At 43.4% G+C, this 19,551-nt stretch overlaps 1 protein-coding gene across 1 annotated transcript; it reads left to right on the top strand.

Annotated features, from left to right (window-relative positions):
* The first annotated feature begins 402 nt into the window (after window positions 1–402).
* Window positions 403–18,270, top strand: BFAR (bifunctional apoptosis regulator). Its single transcript, XM_054041779.1, has 8 exons — window positions 403–1,032; window positions 2,376–2,711; window positions 3,571–3,772; window positions 4,127–4,290; window positions 5,776–5,920; window positions 6,376–6,546; window positions 15,877–16,079; window positions 17,150–18,270. Exons 2-8 carry the CDS (start codon window positions 2,431–2,433, stop codon window positions 17,340–17,342), a joined length of 1,359 nt encoding a protein of 452 aa, XP_053897754.1. The 5' UTR covers window positions 403–1,032; window positions 2,376–2,430; the 3' UTR covers window positions 17,343–18,270.
* Window positions 18,271–19,551: the final 1,281 nt, after the last annotated feature.

Genomic DNA, 19,551 nt, shown 5'->3' with positions numbered 1-19,551 from the left:
ATAAGGGGGGGGGGGTTTCACACTTAGAGGCTTGCTGTGTGAAAGGGGTCACCAATACAAAAAGTTTGAGAACCACTGCAATAGTAGAAATGCTACAGCTGCACTTGCACTGATGTAGCCTGTAGATATGTACTACACTGTGGAAGGGGTTTGTCTGGTAAATCCAGAAGAATGCTTCCATTGATCTAGCGGCATCTTTGCAGGGACTTAGGGTTGCTTACCTATATTGCAGAGGGTGTGAAATTTTTCACAGGGCTGCATGACCTAGTTAGGTTGACTTTGTATGATAGAGCAGCCTTTAGACACTTATTCTGCTCTCTCTTTCTGCTCTTAGAATCACAGAAATTTAAGAGATGGAAAAAATGCTACTCTCAGCTGGTTGGGGTACTAGTGTAGGACTATTCCCTATACTAGAGCTTTGTTTTAAATGTAAAGTTTTAAATTTCTGCTGCAAAGGCTTAACTTTGCTCATGGTTGAGTTGTGTCCTTTTTGGGTCAGCCCCTTCATCGGGTCAAGCTTCCATACACTTAGGGCACTCACCAGGGGCGGCTCTATGTATTCTGCAGCACCAAGCACGGCAGTCAGGCAGCCTCTTCGGCGGCACACTTAAGGCTAAATGGAGGCGGGAGGGAAGGGGCTCGGGGAGGGCGCCGTGGGCTGAGGGAATCCTTGGGGTGCAACTATCAATAGCGATGCCGCAGGAGAAGGGCTGGGGGTACCGCTGTGTGGGCTGCGGCTCCCCGAGGAGCCGTGGGAAGGCCAGCCGCCTAGCTCGCGCTGTGGAACTTGGAGCGCGGCTGCGCGCGAGAAGCACAAACCGCCCCGCCGGATTGGCGCCCCGTGGGACAATATGGCAGCTATCCTCGCCCGCCTCCCGCGTCGGGCCGCTCACGTGAGCGTTCACGTGTCCGGCGGGGGCGGAGGGTTGTTTCCGGAAGTGCTCGGTGCGGGCAGAGCCGGGTTTAGGACGCTGCGGAGCGGGGCTCCGGCCGGGCTGGTGCGGGCTGCGGGGATGGAGATCATCAGGAGCAGTGAGTGACGGCGGGGCGCGCGCCGGGTGGGGGCCGGTTTCCCGGGGCCTGGCGTCACCGCTCTTCTCCTGGGCCGCTCCCGGGGCGCCGAGAGTGTCCTCGGGGCCGTGACCGGCCCGTTCGCCCAGCAGCCGGGGCTCCGCTGTGCTCGGGGGCTGCACGTGCCCCTGCGAGGAGGCTCCTGGTGCCGAGGAGGGGGGAGTCCCCGCGGGAGGGCGCCAGGCAGGGCAGGCTGGGCTCAGCCGCCCCCGAGTGAGGGGACGGGGAGCAGTAGGTGGGCTGCCTGCCGCTGCCTCACAGGGGCCGGGGCTCCACGCGCGGGCCCTGCCGCGGTACCAGGCTGAGCTGTGACCTCCGGCCCGCTGTCTGCACCCCAAAGCCCGGCCCTTGTGCTGCTGCCTGTGGCCCTGCGCTGACGCCCATGTCTATTTGTAGCTATTGATACAGCAAATGAAGAAAACTTGAAGAGCACCTGAAAAAATAAAATGTGAAAGATGACTGTTAATCTGAGCAATCTATTGTATCTCACCCACAACTCCCCCGCCCCCCGAAATAGATCTGACTGCTTGATCTTCCCACAAAACTTTATCTCAATAGAATAGGTCTCCTGAAATGGTGAGACAGTAGAAAATTCAAGTCACTGTTTTTGCTGGGAAGATGTGTCCCGTTGCACTGTGACCATCTAATCATTGGGCCCTTATCCTGCATTGAAGTCTGTGCTAGCCAGTCCTTGCACAGAGCTACATTTATTTAATGGAGTCTGCCTCTGTAGGAGGCTGGGGACTCTACATGGGAATGTGCAGGGCAAGAATGGGCAGAGGAAATTTGATCATGGTATACTATACGTGCAATATTTTTAGGTTAAACTTGTTCAGTGTTGCTTAGCATGGTGATTTGATGTCTGTTACCCAACAGAATTTTGATTAAATACATAGTTTTCTAAAATAAAAAAATATATATACCTTTGGTTTTATCTTGGCAGGTGCTTACTGGTTGTTGTGGTGGTGTTGATTATTTTGCATTTGAAGATAAATGAAGGGCAAGAAAATGTGAAGGGCTTAAGGTTTCAGCTATTTTAGCTGGGTAATCCAGAGTCTGTTTTTGATTGTAGTCTGTACTGGATGTATTATAATTGAGAGAAGGTAGAAGGTGTTGCTACATCTGCTAGAATCAGTACTCTAGCAAAATGATTTTTTTGTGTGTGTGTGTGAATTTGAGTTAAAACATTGAGGATATAACATTACATGTCACATGGAAAAGTTGGTCATTGTATTAATGCTGCTTCTAATACTGCTTTAGGTTTTGTTAAGGAGAAAATAATTGCCTTTTTCATTGTTTTGCAGAATTAATAATGCCTTGCATGATTTAAAGACTTGGAGTGTGCTTTCTGGTGATCTGATGCACAAAGGGAAAATGGAGGAAGATGTGAAGTTACAAAGAGAGAATGAAAAGTTTAAAGTTAAAGCAGATGCTGCTCCCGAGATCAGCCGTCTGATTTCAGTTAGCGAGTTCTCTTGCCATTGCTGTTATGATATTCTGGTGAATCCCACCACCTTGAACTGTGGTCATAGTTTCTGTAGACACTGCCTAGCCTTGTGGTGGGTATCCTCGAAGAAGAATGAGTGTCCAGAATGCAGAGAAAAGTGGGAAGGATTCCCCAAGGTCAACATCCTCCTCAGGTAATTGTAATGCATCTATTTGGTCTTTCTAACAGCAAAGACACATACATACTTAGTTGTTTGTTTTTTGCTATATACTTTTAAACCCACTCCGTAATCAGAGCTTTCTTGCAGTCTTTAAGGCTTGCAGTCTCTCACAATATGTAACTGTTCTGAACTGTTGAAGTAATCATGTCTGTATTTTAGAGTGGATCTCTGAATTTTCTTTTCAGATTTTTTTTTAAATGCCTTAAGTTTTCCCCCCTCACTTTTATTAGTTCGTAACAACATATCACAACTAGAAATAATTCTAGTTTTGAATGATCAGTGGTATTAATGTGAGTACTGCTTTAGTTCCTTGGAATAAATTCTGATCTCATTACAGCACAATGCTAGAAGTATTGATTCATTAAGTACTTGCTGGTTTTTTGAGTTACATACAACCTTTTTTATTGCATTTTTTTAAGAAAGCAGTTTTCTGAGCTGTGTAAACAATATTCAATTAAATAGTCTACACTGTTGATTTTAGGCTTTACTGTTGGACTTGGCCAGTGCTATTGAATAACAACCTATTAGCTGTCTTTCAAAAGTACTAAGGTATATCCTGACTATCTAAATTTAGAATAGTGGTTATTGTATAAAACTTCAGTTTTTCTTGTCATATATTTCTTTATAGTGAACCTTAAATGTAACATCTGTGTACAAAAACCTTTTATTCAGCTTTTAACTAATGTTGATTGCCAAAACCTCCTTTCACTCAAAACTTAATAGGTAACTAATAAGCTGTAAAATACACTTTGCAGCTGAGTCCTAGTTCTCGGTGCTGTAGACTTGGGTAGACTCCATGAAATAATATAGCGACTGATATGTGTTTCTCCAGGGATGCTATTGAAAAGCTATTTCCTGATGCCATTGAACAGAGAAAAGAAGACATTCAGCAAAACAGTGATGTAGCTCACAGCCTTGCAGCCTTCCAAAAACATGGAAATGATCAGATTTCTGCACCTCCAAATGTGAGAAGAATTAATCCTCGAGGAGGGGGTTTTTTCTCTGGTGTTCTGACAGCTTTAACTTGTGTGGCAGTAAGTTTCATCCCCATCCATTTTCCAGATAAACATGGAATACCATCTTGATGGTTTTAAATCATTGACCAACACCATCAGCATTTAATTTAAGCACTCCAGAAAAGTAATGACAAATATTTTTGGGGGTGGTGGGTGGAGTTGGTGATAACTATATATTTAAGTGCCAACTGTGGATGGATAATAAATGGGGGTGGGAGATGTTGAGAACTTGGAGATCTTACTCAAATGTGAGTATTTGTTGTAGTATTTGAGTGTACCCCATCAAACCTGCAAGACTTTCAAACATTTGATCCAAACTTTGTCGATGATGATTATACTACATTCCAAAAGGATCTGTTGGCTGTCTTGTAGGTGGTTCTGCTTGGGTATCATTGGAGCAGCAGAGAATATGAAGATGATCTTCTTGTCCACAAACCTGTTGCTAAATGGACTCCCGAAGAGGTGATTCTTTGGCTAGAACAGCTGGGTCCTTGGGCTTCCCTGTATAGAGAGAGATTTTTATTAGTGAATGGAAGGTGAGGAAAATACAATCGCAAACTGACAAGAGTAGCCATAATAGAACCAGTTAATTGGATAGACTTCATTTTGCATACTATATATGTAATGAAATGTCAAGATCTTGTTTCCCAGGTGATCAAACATTCTGGTACCAAAGGACGTTTCAACCCTCAATTTAATTGACATAATTCTAATAATGGGTGTTAATACGAAGTATGTGATTTTTTTCTTTGTTTTACAGTTTTGATAGCTTATAGTCAGGAAAGATTATAAGTAAAAAGTTACTAGGTCTCTATAACAGGGTTTGGACAGTTACCGAATGACCCAGATTCTGGAGTTAGAGGCTTAGCGACATCCAGATCATGGGGTTGCATCCCTTACCATTTTGGCTAATAGTCATTGATGCACCTATCCTCTATGAATTTATCTAATTCACTTTTGAACCCAGTTATAGTTTCAGTTTTCACAACATCCCCTGGTTAACTGTGCATCGTGTGAAGAACTTCCTATTGTTTTAAACCTGCTGTCTATTAATTTATCGGGTGATCCCTTATTCTTATTATGTGAAGGGGTAAATAATACTACTTATTCATGTTCTCCATATCCTTCATGATTTTATAGACCTCTATCATATCCCCCCTTTTTCCAAGCTGAACAGTCCCAATCTTCTTAATTTCTCCTCCTATGACAGCTGTTCCATATCCTTTCTCTTCTCTAGACTCCTCTCCCTTCCCCCACTCTTCCTCTTAACTTGATGCTCCAGTAGATGCTAACTCTTCCATCCTAAATTGATGCACAACCAGTTAAAATTACAGAACAGATTTCTTTTCATGAAACCCAGATTTAAAACATAAACTACTACACTTAAGCTAGGGCTATACTACCCGCCTGAATCGGCGGGTAGAAATCGACCTCTCGGGGATCGATTTATCGCGTCCCGTCGGGATGCGACAATCGATCCCCGAATCGGCGCTCTTACTCCACCAGCGGAGGTGGTAGTAAGCACCACCGACAGAAAGCCGCAGAAGTCGATTTTGCCGCCGTCCTCACAACGGGGTAAGTCGGCTGCAATACGTCGAATTCAGCTACGCTATTCACGTAGCTGAATTTGCGTATCTTAAATCAACTCCCCCGTGTAGTGTAGATGTACCCTTAGATAGGATCTTATCTTATAGTGTGGTGTTATAGTGTGAGCACAGCTCTAGGAATAAAAGGCAAGCTATGTTGGCTTGCCTGGCTTAAAACTTGTTTGTTTGCCAAATGTGGGGACAGAATTAGTAAGGGAAGATTTTAATTCAAGCTTGTCAATAAGACCACAGAATGTATTTTATAGGATTTGGGAGCTTTTAGTGTGTTTTAAAAGTGTATGGTATGGGACATAATTTCTAAAAGTGATATCTTGGTGATTCAGTATCTAGTTACTATTTTAGAATTAAAATAGTGTCTGTTACGAAAGAGTTGAGCTGTCAGTATTTACCCTTCTGAATTATTTTATTTTGTAGGCTTCTACTAACAATAACAGACGAAGATTTCACAAAAACTCCTTATCATATAGAGAACAGTAGCCATAGAAAAGCCATCATAATGGAATTGGAACGTGTGAAAACATTGGGAGTTAAACCACCACAGAACCTTTGGGAATACAAGGTAAATTTTATAAAGTAATGAAGTGTGTCACTTAGAATAGATATTTTCAAAGACTATTTAGACAACTACAAAGAAACCTCTAATTCTTTAGAATGGGATCAATAAGTGTCGGAATACAATGCAAGGGATAACATGCAAATGAAATCTCTCAAAGGTGAATGAAAAACAGGATTTATGTGACTGGTATGGCAGTGGATGCAACTGTAATGGTACTGTTGTATATTGCACAACAAAAGCCCAGAAAATCATAATGTTCAGAAGAAAGCAAGGCAGGGAAGTAGTCTGTGTGCAAACTGTTTAGTTTAAAAACTAATGACTTGATTTCTGTCACATTTGTCAATGATAAATGATTTTTCAGTGATGACTGCTAAAGCAAAATAAACATACTTCAGAAAAGTCTAAAGCTGACTTCTCATAATAGTATGTCTCACTGTTAATCTTCTGATTCATTTCAGGCAGTAAATCCAGGAAAGTCACTGTTCCTACTATATGCACTAAAGAGCTCTCCAAGACTCAGTATGTTGTATCTATACTTGTTTGATTACACGGAAATATTTCTACCGTTCATCTACACAATATGTCCTGTGCAAGAAGATGAATATGAAGATATTATCACAAAATTATTAGTAGGTGTTTAAAACATTTATCATTGTGCTAATTGCTTTAAATTGAAGCATTGGTATTTAAAATTTACTTTTCAAATATGCATAGCACATTGCTTATCATTCTTCTCTTATAATAAAAGCTTTTGCAGGGAAGTATTTTTTTTTTTTTTAAATAAGCTTCATCCTCAAGCTTACTGTATAGGGTGTTGATAGTGTAACAGCTATTAAAGTTGCCCAGCATTTACTGTCTATAACTCCTTGTTCTTAATTGGTTACTGTTTGGCAGTTACAGACATTCAGGTTTAAAAGGAAAAAAAAAATCATGCTTCATCTTGGCCTCAGGTTGACTTTATATAAAAAAAAAAAAAAAAAAAAAAAAAAAAGTAGCACTGCATGAAATAGAAGTCTCCATGGGGGAAAATAGCATTTGATCATGTAATTAAATACTGTTCCAATAAAATATTTGAAGGGGGCAGAATGGAAGCTGCATGGGCAACTCCAGCACAGGGACTTTCTAACTTTTGAATGCCTGACTTTGCAAACTTAACACTTTTTTTTTTTTAAACATTTGTTTCCATGTGTAGATTGTGTGTTAATCAATGGTAAATGAGACTAGACGTACCAAGCGATTCCTTGCCCAGAAATGGAAAGGCATTGCATCTGTTCCGATGGATTTCTATATTTAAGAGCAAACCTTGTGAAAGCAAATAGTGACAATGTCTAGTTAAATTATGTATATTACTAATTAGATTTCTGAATTCTTGTACTTTTTAAAGTCTAATCTCTTCACTTGGCTTTTCTTTTTGCATTTGACATCTTAGACAACTTAAAACAATTGTTAGTTTCATATTTAGGTTTTACTGCTAAAATGTTTTGGTGTCAGTTTTTAAAACTGACATTCCTTTGAAAAACTTTCCATTGGAGCTTAAAGAAAAATATTCTACTGGTCTTGGAATATGTGTAAACTTGTCCTTACAAAATATAAATATTAGTCTGAATTGGAGTAATCATTGTAATTTATGAGGGCACTACAGTAACAAATTTATGTATTTAAAGATCAGTTTTGTGTTAACTACACTGTTTTCTTTTAACACATGTGGCTTGCACTTTAAAAGAAATCTCATCTGAAGGTTCCTATGTATTTTTCTAAATAACCGATTACTTTAAAAACATGGTATGTTTACCTAGCATACTGGATAAAATCCATTTAATAACTTTAAATTGAAGGAATGAGATGGTAGCTTTCATGGTTTTTTGTCCGAAACCATTTTATTTATAATAAAGCCTGTAGTGGCAACAACCACTCCTCCTTATTTAATGTTGTCTTCTGTCTGGAAGCACAATTCCACTTTATTTCTGTGTCCCTTCATCCTTCTTTAAAATCCTCGAATGTCTTCTGCTTCAAATTTGGCCTGTGAGCATCTTTTTCTGCTACCAAATTTTGAAACTGTTCAGACAAGCTGTTAAGATAAATGCCTATTCACACTTGAAAATACTTACTACTTCCCCACTCTCTGATAACAGCCTGCTGCTGCCAGCTCATGTAGTTTAATTCTGTAGCAACTTTGAAGGTTCAGGACTTGGGGTATGTCTACACTACGAAATTAGTTCGAATTTATAGAAGCCGGTTTTATTGAAATCGGTTGTATACAGCCGATTGTGTATGTCCACACAATAAAATGCTCTAGGTGCTCTAGTCGGCAGACCGCGTCCACAGTACGAGGCTAGCGTCGACTTCCGGAGCATTGCACTATGGGTAGCTATCCCACAGCTATCCCACAGTTCCCGCAGTCTCCGCCGCCCCTTGGAATTCTGGGTTGAGATCCCAATGCCCGGATGATGCAAAACAGTGTCGCGGGCGGTTCTGGGTACATGTCGTCAGGCCCCTCCCTCCCCCGTCACAGCAACGGCAGACAATAGATTCGCGCCTTTTTACCTGGGTTACCTGGGTTACCTGTGCAGACAACATGGAGCCCGCTCAGCACAGCTGAGCTCACCGTCACCATATGTCCTCTTGGTGCCGGCAGACGTGGGACTGCATTGCTACACAGCAGCAGCTGCTAACTGCCTTTTGGCGGTAGACGGTGCAGTAGACTGGTAGCCTTCATCGGCAATCTGGGTGCTGGCAGCCGTGGGGCTTGCCTTTTGGCAGTAAATGGTGTATTATGACTGTTAGCCGGCCTATTACAAGTCGGGTCATCGCACATTAGCAGAGTCTTCCCTGAGCAGCAGCTCGTGCAATAGGCCTGAAGACCATCGTCATACACCGCCCCGTATTTGCTGCCAAGCACCCAGAAAGATGCCGAGGGCTATCAGTCACGCTGCACCGTCGTCTTAAGATGTAAAAAATAGATTTTCTCTGTATTCATTTGCTTCCCCCTCCCTCCGTCAAATCAACGGCCTGCTAAACCCAGGGTTTTCAGTTTAATCTTTGGGGGGGACCAGTCTGTGACAGTTGTTTGTGTCTCTCCCTGATGCACAGCCACCGTTCTTTATTTTAATTCCCTGTGCCTGTACGCCATGTCGTCACTCGGCCCCCCTCCCTCCTTCCCCTAGGCCGTCAGATACTACGTTTGCGCCACAGCTCGAGCCGAGAAGCGGTTCGCGCCTTTTCTTTGAATTCTGGGTTGAGATCCCAATGCCCGGATGATGCAAAACAGTGTCGCGGGCGGTTCTGGGTACATGTCGTCAGGCCCCTCCCTCCCCCGTCACAGCAACGGCAGACAATAGATTCGCGCCTTTTTACCTGGGTTACCTGTGCAGACAACATGGAGCCCGCTCAGCACAGCTGAGCTCACCGTCACCATATGTCCTCTGGGTGCCGGCAGACGTGGGACTGCATTGCTACACAGCAGCAGCTGCTAACTGCCTTTTGGCGGTAGACGGTGTAGCATGAGTGATAGCCGTGGGGCTGGCAGCCGTAGGGCTGCATTGCACCAGCCCCTTCCAGGCGATGGTATATTATGACTGGTACCCGTCGTCATCGTACTGGAGTGGCTGTCAATCATGGCCACCTGGGCAGACATGCTACTGTCTCGATGATGACGGTTACCAGTCATAATATACTATTTTCTGCCAATTGCCCAATATTGTCTGCTAAGCACCCAGAAGAGGCCGAGGGCGATGCTGGGTGCTGGCGGACGTGGGGCTGGCAGACGTGGGGCTGCATTGCTACACAGCAGCAGCCCCTTGCCTTTTGGCAGATGATGGTATATTATGATTGGTACCCATCATCATCGTACTGGTATGGCTGTCACTCATGCTGCAGCGTCGGCTGCCACCTTAAGATGTAAAAAATAGATTTGTTCTGTGTTCATTTGCTTCCCCTTCCTCCGTGAAATCAACGGCCTGCTAAGCCCAGGCTTTCCAGTTTAATCTTTGGGGGGACCATTCTGTGTGACAGTTGTTTGTGTTTCTCCCTGTTCCTGTACGCCATGTCGTCACTCGGCCCTCCCTCCCTCCCGCCCTCCCTCCTTCTCCTGGTCCATCAGATACTACTTTCGCGCCTTTTTTCTGACCAGGCGCCATAGCTAGCACTGGGATCATGGAGCCCGCTCAGATCACCGCGGCAATTATGAGCACTATGAACACCACGCGCATTGTCCTGGAGTATATGCAGAGCCAGAACATGCCAAGGCGAAACCCGGACCAGGCGAGGAGGCGATTGCAGCACGGCGACGAGAGTGATGAGGAAATTGACATGGCCATAGACCTCTCACAAGGCACAGGCCCCAGCAATGTGGAAATCATGGTGTCACTGGGGCAGGTTGATACCGTGGAACGCCGATTCTGGGCCCGGGAAACAAGCACAGACTGGTGGGATCGCATCGTGCTGCAGGTATGGGACGATTCCCAGTGGCTGCGAAACTTTCGCATGCGTAAGGCCACTTTCATGGAACTTTGTGACTTGCTTTCCCCTGCCCTGAAGCGCCAGAATACCAAGATGAGAGCAGCCCTCACAGTTGAGAAGCGAGTGGCGATAGCCCTGTGGAAGCTTGCAACGCCAGACAGCTACCGGTCAGTCGGGAATCAATTTGGAGTGGGCAAATCTACGGTGGGGGCTGCTGTGATCCAATTTGCCAGGGCAATGAAAGACCTGGTGATAGCAAGGGTAGTGACTCTGGGCAACGTGCAGTCAATAGTGGATGGTTTTGCTGAAATGGGATTCCCAAACTGTGGCGGGGCCATAGACGGAACCCATATCCCTATCTTGTCACCGGAGCACCAAGCCACCGACTACGTAAACCGCAAGGGGTACTTTTCAATGCTGCTGCAAGCCCTGGTGGATCACAAGGGACGTTTCACCAACATCAACGTGGGATGGCCGGGAAAGGTACATGATGCTCGCGTCTTCAGGAACTCTGCTCTGTTTCGAAAGCTGGAGGAAGGGACTTTCTTCCCGGACCAGAAGGTGACCGTTGGGGATGTTGAAATGCCTATCGTGATCCTTGGGGACCCAGCCTACCCCTTAATGCCATGGCTCATGAAGCCGTACACAGGCAGCCTGGACAGGAGTCAGGACCTGTTCAACTACAGGCTGAGCAAGTGCCGAATGGTGGTGGAATGTGCATTTGGACGTTTAAAAGCGCGCTGGCGCAGCTTACTGACTCGCTCAGACCTCAGCGAAAAGAATATCCCTATTGTTATTGCTGCTTGCTGTGCGCTCCACAATATCTGTGAGAGTAAGGGGGAGACCTTTATGGCGGGGTGGGAGGTTGAGGCAACTCGCCTGGCCGCTGATTACGCGCAGCCAGACACCAGGGCGGTTAGAGGAGCACAGCAGGGCGCGGTGCACATCAGAGAAGCTTTGAAAACGAGTTTTGTGACTGGCCAGGCTACTGTGTGAAACTTCTGTTTGTTTCTCCTTGATGAACCCTGCAACCCCCCCCCCCCCCCCGACCCGGTTCACTCTACTTCCCTGTAAACCAACCACCCCACCCCACCCTCCTCTCCCCCTTGCAGAGGCAATAAAGTCATTGTTTTTTCACATTCATGCATTCTTTATTAGTTCCTTACAGAGGTAGGGGGATAATTGCCAAGGTAGCCTGGGATGGGTGGGGGAGGAGGGATGGAAAAGGACACACTGCATTTTAAAACTTTAACTCTTATTGAAGGCCAGCCTTCTGATGCTTTGGCGATCATCTGGGGTGGAGTGACTGGGTGGACGGAGGCCCCCCCACCGTGTTCTTGGGCGTCTGGGTGAGGAGGCTATGGAACTTGGGGAGGAGGGCTGTTGGTTACACAGGGGCTGTAGCGGCGGTCTCTGCTCCTGCTGCCTTTCCTGCAACTCAACCATACGCTCGAGCATATCACTTTGATGCTCCAGCAGACGGAGCATTGCCTCTTGCCGTCTGTCTGCAAGCTGACGCCACCTATCGTCTTCAGCCCGCCACTTGCTCTGTTCTTCCCGCGATTCAGCCCGCCACCTCTCCTCTCGTTCATATTGGGCTTTTCTCATCTCCGACATTGACTGCCTCCACGCATTCTGCTGTGCTCTATCAGCCTGGGCGGACATCTGCAGCTCCGTGAACATCTCGTCCCTCGTCTTACGTTTTCTCTTTCTAATGTTCACGAGCCTCTGCGAAGGAGAAACATTTGCAGCTGGTGGAGGAGAAGGGAGAGGTGGTTAAAAAAGACACATTTTAGGGAACAATGGGTACACTCTTTCATTACAAGGTCGCATATTTCGGCTTGCAGGCAGCCATCGTAGGCCACAGTGTTTTGGCTTTTTTAACCTTCTTAACATGCGGGAAAGGTTGCAAACAGCAGCGCATTTCCCATATCAAGGATGAATTGGGTTGTCCATTTAAAATGGGGTTTCAATGTAAAAGGAGGGGGCTGCGGTTTCCCGGTTAACATGCGGCACAAACACAAGTAAACCACCCCCCCCCCCACACACACACACACGATTCTCTGGGATGATCACTTCACCCCTCCCCCCCACCGCGTGGTTAACAGCGGGGAACATTTCTGGTCAGAAGAGCAGGAACGGGCGCCTCTGAATGTCCCCCTTAATAAAATCACCCCATTTCAACCAGGAGAGCTTTCTGGAGATGTCCCTGGAGGATTTCCGCTCCATCCCCATACACGTTAACAGACTTGCTTGCTTTTTTTTTGTAATGTTTACAAATATTTACAAAGTTACACTCACCAGAGGTCTCCTGTGTGCCCTGAGGGTCTTGGGTGAGTTCGGGGGTTACTGGTTCCAGGTCCAGGGTCACAAACATATCCTGGCTGTTGGGGAAACCGGTTTCTCCGCTTCCTTGCTGCTGTGAGCTACCTACAGTACCTCCATCGTCATCTTCCTCGTTCCCCGAACCGTCTTCCCTGTGTGTTTCTCCAGTGAGAGAGTCATAGCACACGGTTGGGGTAGTGGTGGCTGCACCCCCTAGGATCGCATGCAGCTCCGCGTAGTAGCGGCAAGTTTGCGGCTCTGCCCCGGACCTTCCGTTTGCTTCTCTGGCTTTGTGGTAGGCTTGCCTTAGCTCCTTAATTTTCACGCGGCACTGCTGTGTGTCCCTGTTATGGCCTCGGTCCTTCATGGCCTTGGAGATCTTTTCTAATACTTTTCCATTTCTTTTACTGCTACGGAGTTCAGCTATCACTGCTTCATCTCCCCATATGGCGAGCAGATCTCGTACCTCCCGTTCGGTCCATGCTGGAGCTCTTTTGCGATCCTGGGAGGACTCCATGACGGTTACCTGTGCTGATGAGCTCTGCGTGGTCACCTGTGCTCTCCACGCTGGGCAAACAGGAAATGAAATTCAAACCTTCGCGGGTCTTTTCCTGTCTACCTGGTCAGTGCATCTGAGTTGAGAGCGCTGTCCAGAGCGGTCACAATGAAGCACTGTGGGATAGCTCCCGGAGGCCAATAACATCGAATTCCGTCCACACTACCCCAATTCCGACCCGCAAAGGCCGGTTTTATCGCTAATCCCCTCGTCGGAGGTGGTGTAAACCGGTTTAAGGGGCCCTTTAATTCGAAAGAAAGGGCCTCGTTGTGTGGACGTGTCCAGGCTTAATTCGGTTTAACGCTGCTAAAGTCGACCTAAACCTGTAGTGTAGACCAGGCCTTGGTTACTGATCTATTCCTTCCCACGCCCCTATTCAACCCTCTGTATTCAAGTCAGGCTCTTCCTCCTCTGTGTGCCTGGGCCCAACCAGGGTGAGTACTGAGGGCACAGGAAAGACTGTGGGTATGTCTTTTTTTTCTTGGAGATGGAAGGTGTAACTACCAGCTTCAGAAGACGTACCAAAGCTAATACACTAAAAATAGACGTGTAGCCTCAGTTGCACATGTGACAAAAGCACTAGCTGCCCCTTATTCATGTTTAGGGTCTCAGAGGGGATTGTACTTGGGGCAGCCAGCCCCTCATGTTGCTGTACCTACATTTCTATTTTTAGGGGATCAGCTCAACCAGAAATTAAACATTCCAGTGTAGCCATACACTAAGTTTGTGCTCAGTTAAGAGCAGAAGCTGCAGGCAAGTCCCTGCAGCCCTGGGCTGGAGCATGCTCCAATACAAAAGAAGTATTTGGAGAACTTGGTCCCCAGACCACAACAAACCTTTTCTGCATGTGTAAATAGCAATAGTTCAGAGGCTTGTAACTTAGCCAAACAGAGATTTTCTTAGGGATGATAAACAGCACTTCTGTGATGCCAGAGTGACGATGTCAAATTTCAGGTTCTTGCTCCAAAATATGAAGAAGTTAGAGCTTTTTACTGAAAGGACTTATAAGTTTTGGGTTGTTGTGGGTGTGTTAAACATTGGTTAAAAAAAATGTAATCTTTTCCTAACCTTGGCCTTGAAAATGGCTGAACCTTTTCAGGCTTAAGCAGTGACCAAAATAGAAAAGAGCCAAACTTTAACCATTAGGAATGATAAGTTAGAAAGAAGACTGTTTTCAGTTCCTTCTGATGGATGGTTGTCCAACACTTTAACTATAGGTGTCACTGTCCCCACCTATAATATTGATAACCTAAATATATGGCCCGAGTTGAAGAAATGCTGACCACCTGCAGCTCCCATTGACTTGGGCAGCAGTTGTGGATGCCCATCTTTGAAAATCACTTATTTTATTAGCCTAAATATTAATTTAGGTACCTAACTGTAGGCTCCCATATTTGAGAATGTTGACCTGTAATCCCATGTGGATGGGAAAGGTGGATTTCACAGGGAAGCAGCAACCTAAACTCTGCTGAGGCATGTGTCGCTGTGCAATTCTTAACTGTCTGCAGTTTCTGAGAAACTTTTAAGATTGAGAATACAATAAGAGTCCTTAATTCTAATCAGTACATCCAATAAAATAGGCATAAAGAGAAGGAAGGAGGCTTGAGTCATTACAGGGGCAAAAGTTGAAGCTTGTATTAGGATTCAATATTGATATAGAAAATGAGAATAAACCCTCCTGGTTTCAGGACACGAACCAATTTCTGGCACTAGTTATGAAAAAGTTTCCTTAAGGGCAAGTTTATTTTTGTAACTGTCTGTCAAAGGCTTTCTTACTCCTTACTCCTTCCTTTGAAACATCTGTTGCTGGCCGCTACTAGAAACTAGACTGTGGAATAGATGGATCATTTGCAGACATGCCAAACCTGTGGGGGGAAAATGCAGACATTGGGTTTGTGTTTGGCTTAATTGGCTTGTGATTGCTTGTTGGCTAGTTTTTTGGCTTGTTGGGCTTGTAGCTTGTTGCTTCTTTGATCAGCTCCCGGCAAGCAGGGGTAAGGTGGGAGAGAGTCAGGAGTGCACAGCAGGCCCACCACAGTACCGGACTGGACGCCGGGGGGATCTAGTCACATAAAGTGTTGGGGTTCTTGTTTGCGGATTGGCTTGTTTGGCCTTGTTTTGAAATGGGATTAACTTGATTTTTGGTGTATTGTGTAAATTAGGGTGCTTATTTACCATGTGACAGTTGGCAACTGTGATCATTTGTCTAATCTGATATGGCAGTTCCTGTGCATGTCTGTCTGTCTGTATATTTTTAAAAGATTGACTTTCCTGGATTTAAAATGTCAGTGTCTTTTCTACAATCTTGTGTTTTTAAACTCTTAAATTGCTTACACACCTACTCAGTCATTAATTCTTAAACACTTCAGTGATTAGTACTCATTGAAAGGAATCTTACCCATATCTGCAGCTGGTGCTTGTTTGTAGAGTATGCTTACTTATTTGCACCCTCACTTAAAAATTTGTGTGATGGAAATTAAAATTTCCGTTTAACTAGCTAGCAAAACTTTAGTGAAGCAAAATGACTTCCTTCAACAAAGGAAAAACCATAAAGCAATGAAAGGTAAACTGAACTAGTATGTAATTAATTTGATCATTGATTTTCACTTTTTCCCCTTAGGACCTTAAGGATCCTACTTGGAAACAGTGGAGAGAATTCATTGTTAAGTACTCATTTTTGCCATATCAGTTAATAGCTGAATTTGCTTGGGATTGGTTGGAGATACACTATTGGACGTCACGATTTATAATTGTTAATGCCATGTTGCTCTCTGTTCTGGAGTTATTCTCCTTTTGGAGGCTCTGGTCAAGAAGAGAACTGAAGTAAGTCTTGCTCAGATGGTTTCAATTTTTTATGGTTGCTATTGAAGATAGAGTGTGGGGAGCGGGCAGGGATAAATGGTGACAATTGGTTATGTTTGTAATTTTGACGATTAAAATGACCATGTTGAAACAGCACCATCAAGGTGAATAAGTATTAGATGAATCTGCCCACAGAATCGATGTATACCACGGCTGGTGAATAATATAATTGATATTTTACTTATGGACATTTTGAGTGACTTTTAATCAGTACATCTGTTGATTCTGAATACTAGTACTATACATTCTACTGCTTCCCATAAATTCGCTAATGTTAATTCTCCAGGAAAAAGCTTCAAGTTTCTATTATGGCAATCTTGATGTAAGGAGTGTATGCTAAAGATCCAATGCAAATTAAGATCGTCTAATTGGCTTGAAAATTTAGTATAGTACAATAGTTCTTGGAAGACAATTACTTGCAAAGAATTGCTATTTTTTTCTCAAATTTAGATTACTGTTATTTATTAAGGCTTCACTTAAGATGTTCATCACCTGTTACAGAGCTAGAGAGTGGGAGTAATGACTGTTTACCAGGCACTATTCTAGTTTGTCTTCCAAAATGTATGGCATCAATATTGCTTTATTAGAATAGAAATGAGCAGTCATTAGTGTCTACTTTCATGCTGTGCTTGGAGGGGATGGGCAAAAAGAGGGTTAATGTTTTGACAGGATGTTTTTTTTGTTATCTTTCTACTACTGAAGGACAGTAGGTTTTGTGGAGAACAATCTACATAATTTTTTTCTCTATTTAAGCAATTATCTAAACTTGCTATAAACTACTGAATTCTTGTGGCTCAGTAGCAGTATTTTATCTGAGTAGGCCAGGACAGAAGCTACACCTGAAAGGCATCTGTTGGAACCATAGGATGCAATTGGTGAGAATGCAGTAGACTAGGTGGCATCTCACAGGTTGAATTAATGTTGTAATGACTACTCATAAGTATTTTTCTTCATTCATTTTGTTTTAATAGCAATGTCTAGAATACCTTCTTTATAGAAAGATGATTCTCTTGCTCTTTTTTTGTTTTCAGGACTATTCCTCAGAGAATGTGGAGCCATTTCTGGAAAGTGTCAACCCAGGGACTTTTTGTTGCTATTTTTTGGCCCATTATTCCTCAGTTTGTATGCAACTGTCTGTTTTACTGGGCCTTGTACTTTAATCCAATTATAAATATTGATCTTGTGGTAAAAGAAGTACGACGTCTGGAAACACAAGTGCTGTGATTTGACATTGAATCTTTTTCTTAGGAATTGAATACCTAAGCTGTCCAAATGTCTGAAGTCAGACATCTGAAAGGAAAACAAATTGCTTTCTTTGCTTGCTTGCTTCCTTTGTGGTGATTGAAAAAATGCTCATTTTGTTAATTTAAAAAAAATTGCCTGAGGTAAGTCCATTCTGAAGCAGTAGGTACCATAACCCTAAAGGTAGGCTTTGTTTTATGTACCATTGCCATAAATAAGGAGGATATTGTAATCTTGAATGGGCCTTGTACAGTTGCTGTAGTCATGCTATTCGATTTTTGGCTAACTATAAAAATCAGACTATAATACTACTCTTGTGCAATCTGGCTAATGCCAAGTTGTTAGGGCCTTTACACTCAATACCTTCTAAACAGTTAAAACTGAGTGCTGTGTGCTATTTTGTAACTTAGCATTTCCTGACAGTTATATATTATTCAAAACTTGCCAGAGGGGAGCGTTTGGACAATCTCTTTAATTGGTTTAATATTGAAAATATTTGAGGCTTTTTGTAGTATCCTAGCATGTCAAGATGAATCAGTCAAACCCATACATTTATAAACATTTGCCAATAGTGCTCATTTTAAAATTCCCTCTATTCCAACTGTATAACACTTAATTTTCTTTGTATCCCACACCTTTTATAATTGGCAAACATGATGGGCATGACTTAAAGCTGTTTTATTCAGGCCAGTTAATTTTTATCCGTCAGAGCTGACTTAGTGCTTCCTCTCCTAAATCAATTTTTATTTGCTAATTTCTTAAATGAATTCAGATACCTCTCACAGTATTAATCTGGTAAAGCTGCCATGATACTGTAATTGCTTATTGTAGTCTGATGTATGTAGCAAGACCTGTATCTGTAAATACTGAATGAGAAGTGATTTATTTTGTATAAAAACCCAGCCAGGTTGCCATTTTGTTTTTGTGGTGTTTGAGAGAAACAGAGGTTAACTTTTGTTCTTAAAATCCTTTGTACTTATGAATCTCATCTTTGTTGAGTTTGCATTTGTATCATACTATTAATGAATTCCAGATTTGCATATGAACACTTTTAAAAGTTGGACAAAATTAAAGATTTTTTTTTTTCTAAAACTTTCTTCCTTTACACTAAGGAATCAAATTTACCTTTACATTTTTTTTCTTGTCAAAGCTCTTGACATTTACCTTGTACTGTAATTGATCAATAACTTTTAGCAAATCTGCTGGCTTAAAGTTAGCCTGATCACAATGGAAACAAGATTTGTTTTTCAGAAAATGTGGATGTTCACAATTAGTTATGAAGAAAATTCATTGTACAATACTCATTAATTTGAAGCTTTTCTGAAGAGAAGCCCCAAAACTTTAAAGTTTGCTTACCTAACCGTGCAACCCAGCTTTACATTCCTGAAAGCAAAAACGTTCTCTTCTGAGTATTGTAGTATATAGATCCTGACTAATGGGGATAGGTCTGTGCCCTGCGTGTTGAGTCAGGACCCTCTTTGTGTAAAAGGGGGGGCAGAATACAGGAATCTATGTCATGGAGCTGTGGCCTTTGGAGACTTCCTCTGGTTCAAAACACTCTAGGTCCTAGTGGCTTAACCACTCATCACATCTGCCTCTGTGGAATTAGGCTGCAGCAGGCGTCTGTGGAATGAGGCTGCAGCAGGCGACCATGGAGCAGCTGGTATCTGTGTTGCTACCCTATATGTGGGAGGCAGGCAGAATTTTTTCCCCCTGGTCTCTATGGGATTCCCACTCAAGTTGTACAAGGGGACCAGGATTTGACCCATACTTATCAGTTAGTGACTTAATGTCTTTTTTAATACTCAAGTGACTGTGAACAAGACAATGAAGCTAAACAGTCTAATTGTGTGGTCTAGGCCAAGTGAAATTCAAAACTTTTATATAGTAAACTATTGTTGGTTATCAAAAGTGTTGCTAATAACAAAAGTTAAAAGCCCTTCCTTAAATTGACAGTGTCACTTTGAGTGTGCCTTTCCCTTAGCTAAATCTAATAATAAAATTTTAGCTTCAGGATTCAAATGAGGTTTAAAAGTAGAGGTTTTCACTCCATCCCTACATGCTGTTTTGCATATCTGGGTGATAGAACAACATCGATGAAAGAAAATGAATAGCTTGCAGTGAATAACGCAGTGAAAGCTGGTGTTCTAGAGGCTTTCCCCATAGTTAACATTCCATTGCTGCTTGTGGT

This window comes from Malaclemys terrapin, chromosome 10, assembly GCF_027887155.1.
Source record: "Malaclemys terrapin pileata isolate rMalTer1 chromosome 10, rMalTer1.hap1, whole genome shotgun sequence".
NCBI lineage: Eukaryota > Metazoa > Chordata > Testudines > Emydidae > Malaclemys > Malaclemys terrapin.
The sequence above is the reverse complement of the archived record's forward strand: the minus strand, read 5'-3'. Positions and strand labels throughout refer to the sequence as shown.

Coding starts and splice junctions, on each gene's coding strand:
- BFAR (XM_054041779.1), top strand. CDS start 2,431: ATGCACAAAGGGAAAATGGAGGAAGATGTGAAGTTACAAAGAGAGAAT. Junction 5,921..6,375: donor AGAACCTTTGGGAATACAAG/GTAAATTTTATA, acceptor GATTCATTTCAG/GCAGTAAATCCAGGAAAGTC. Junction 6,547..15,876: donor ATATTATCACAAAATTATTA/GTAGGTGTTTAA, acceptor TTTTCCCCTTAG/GACCTTAAGGATCCTACTTG.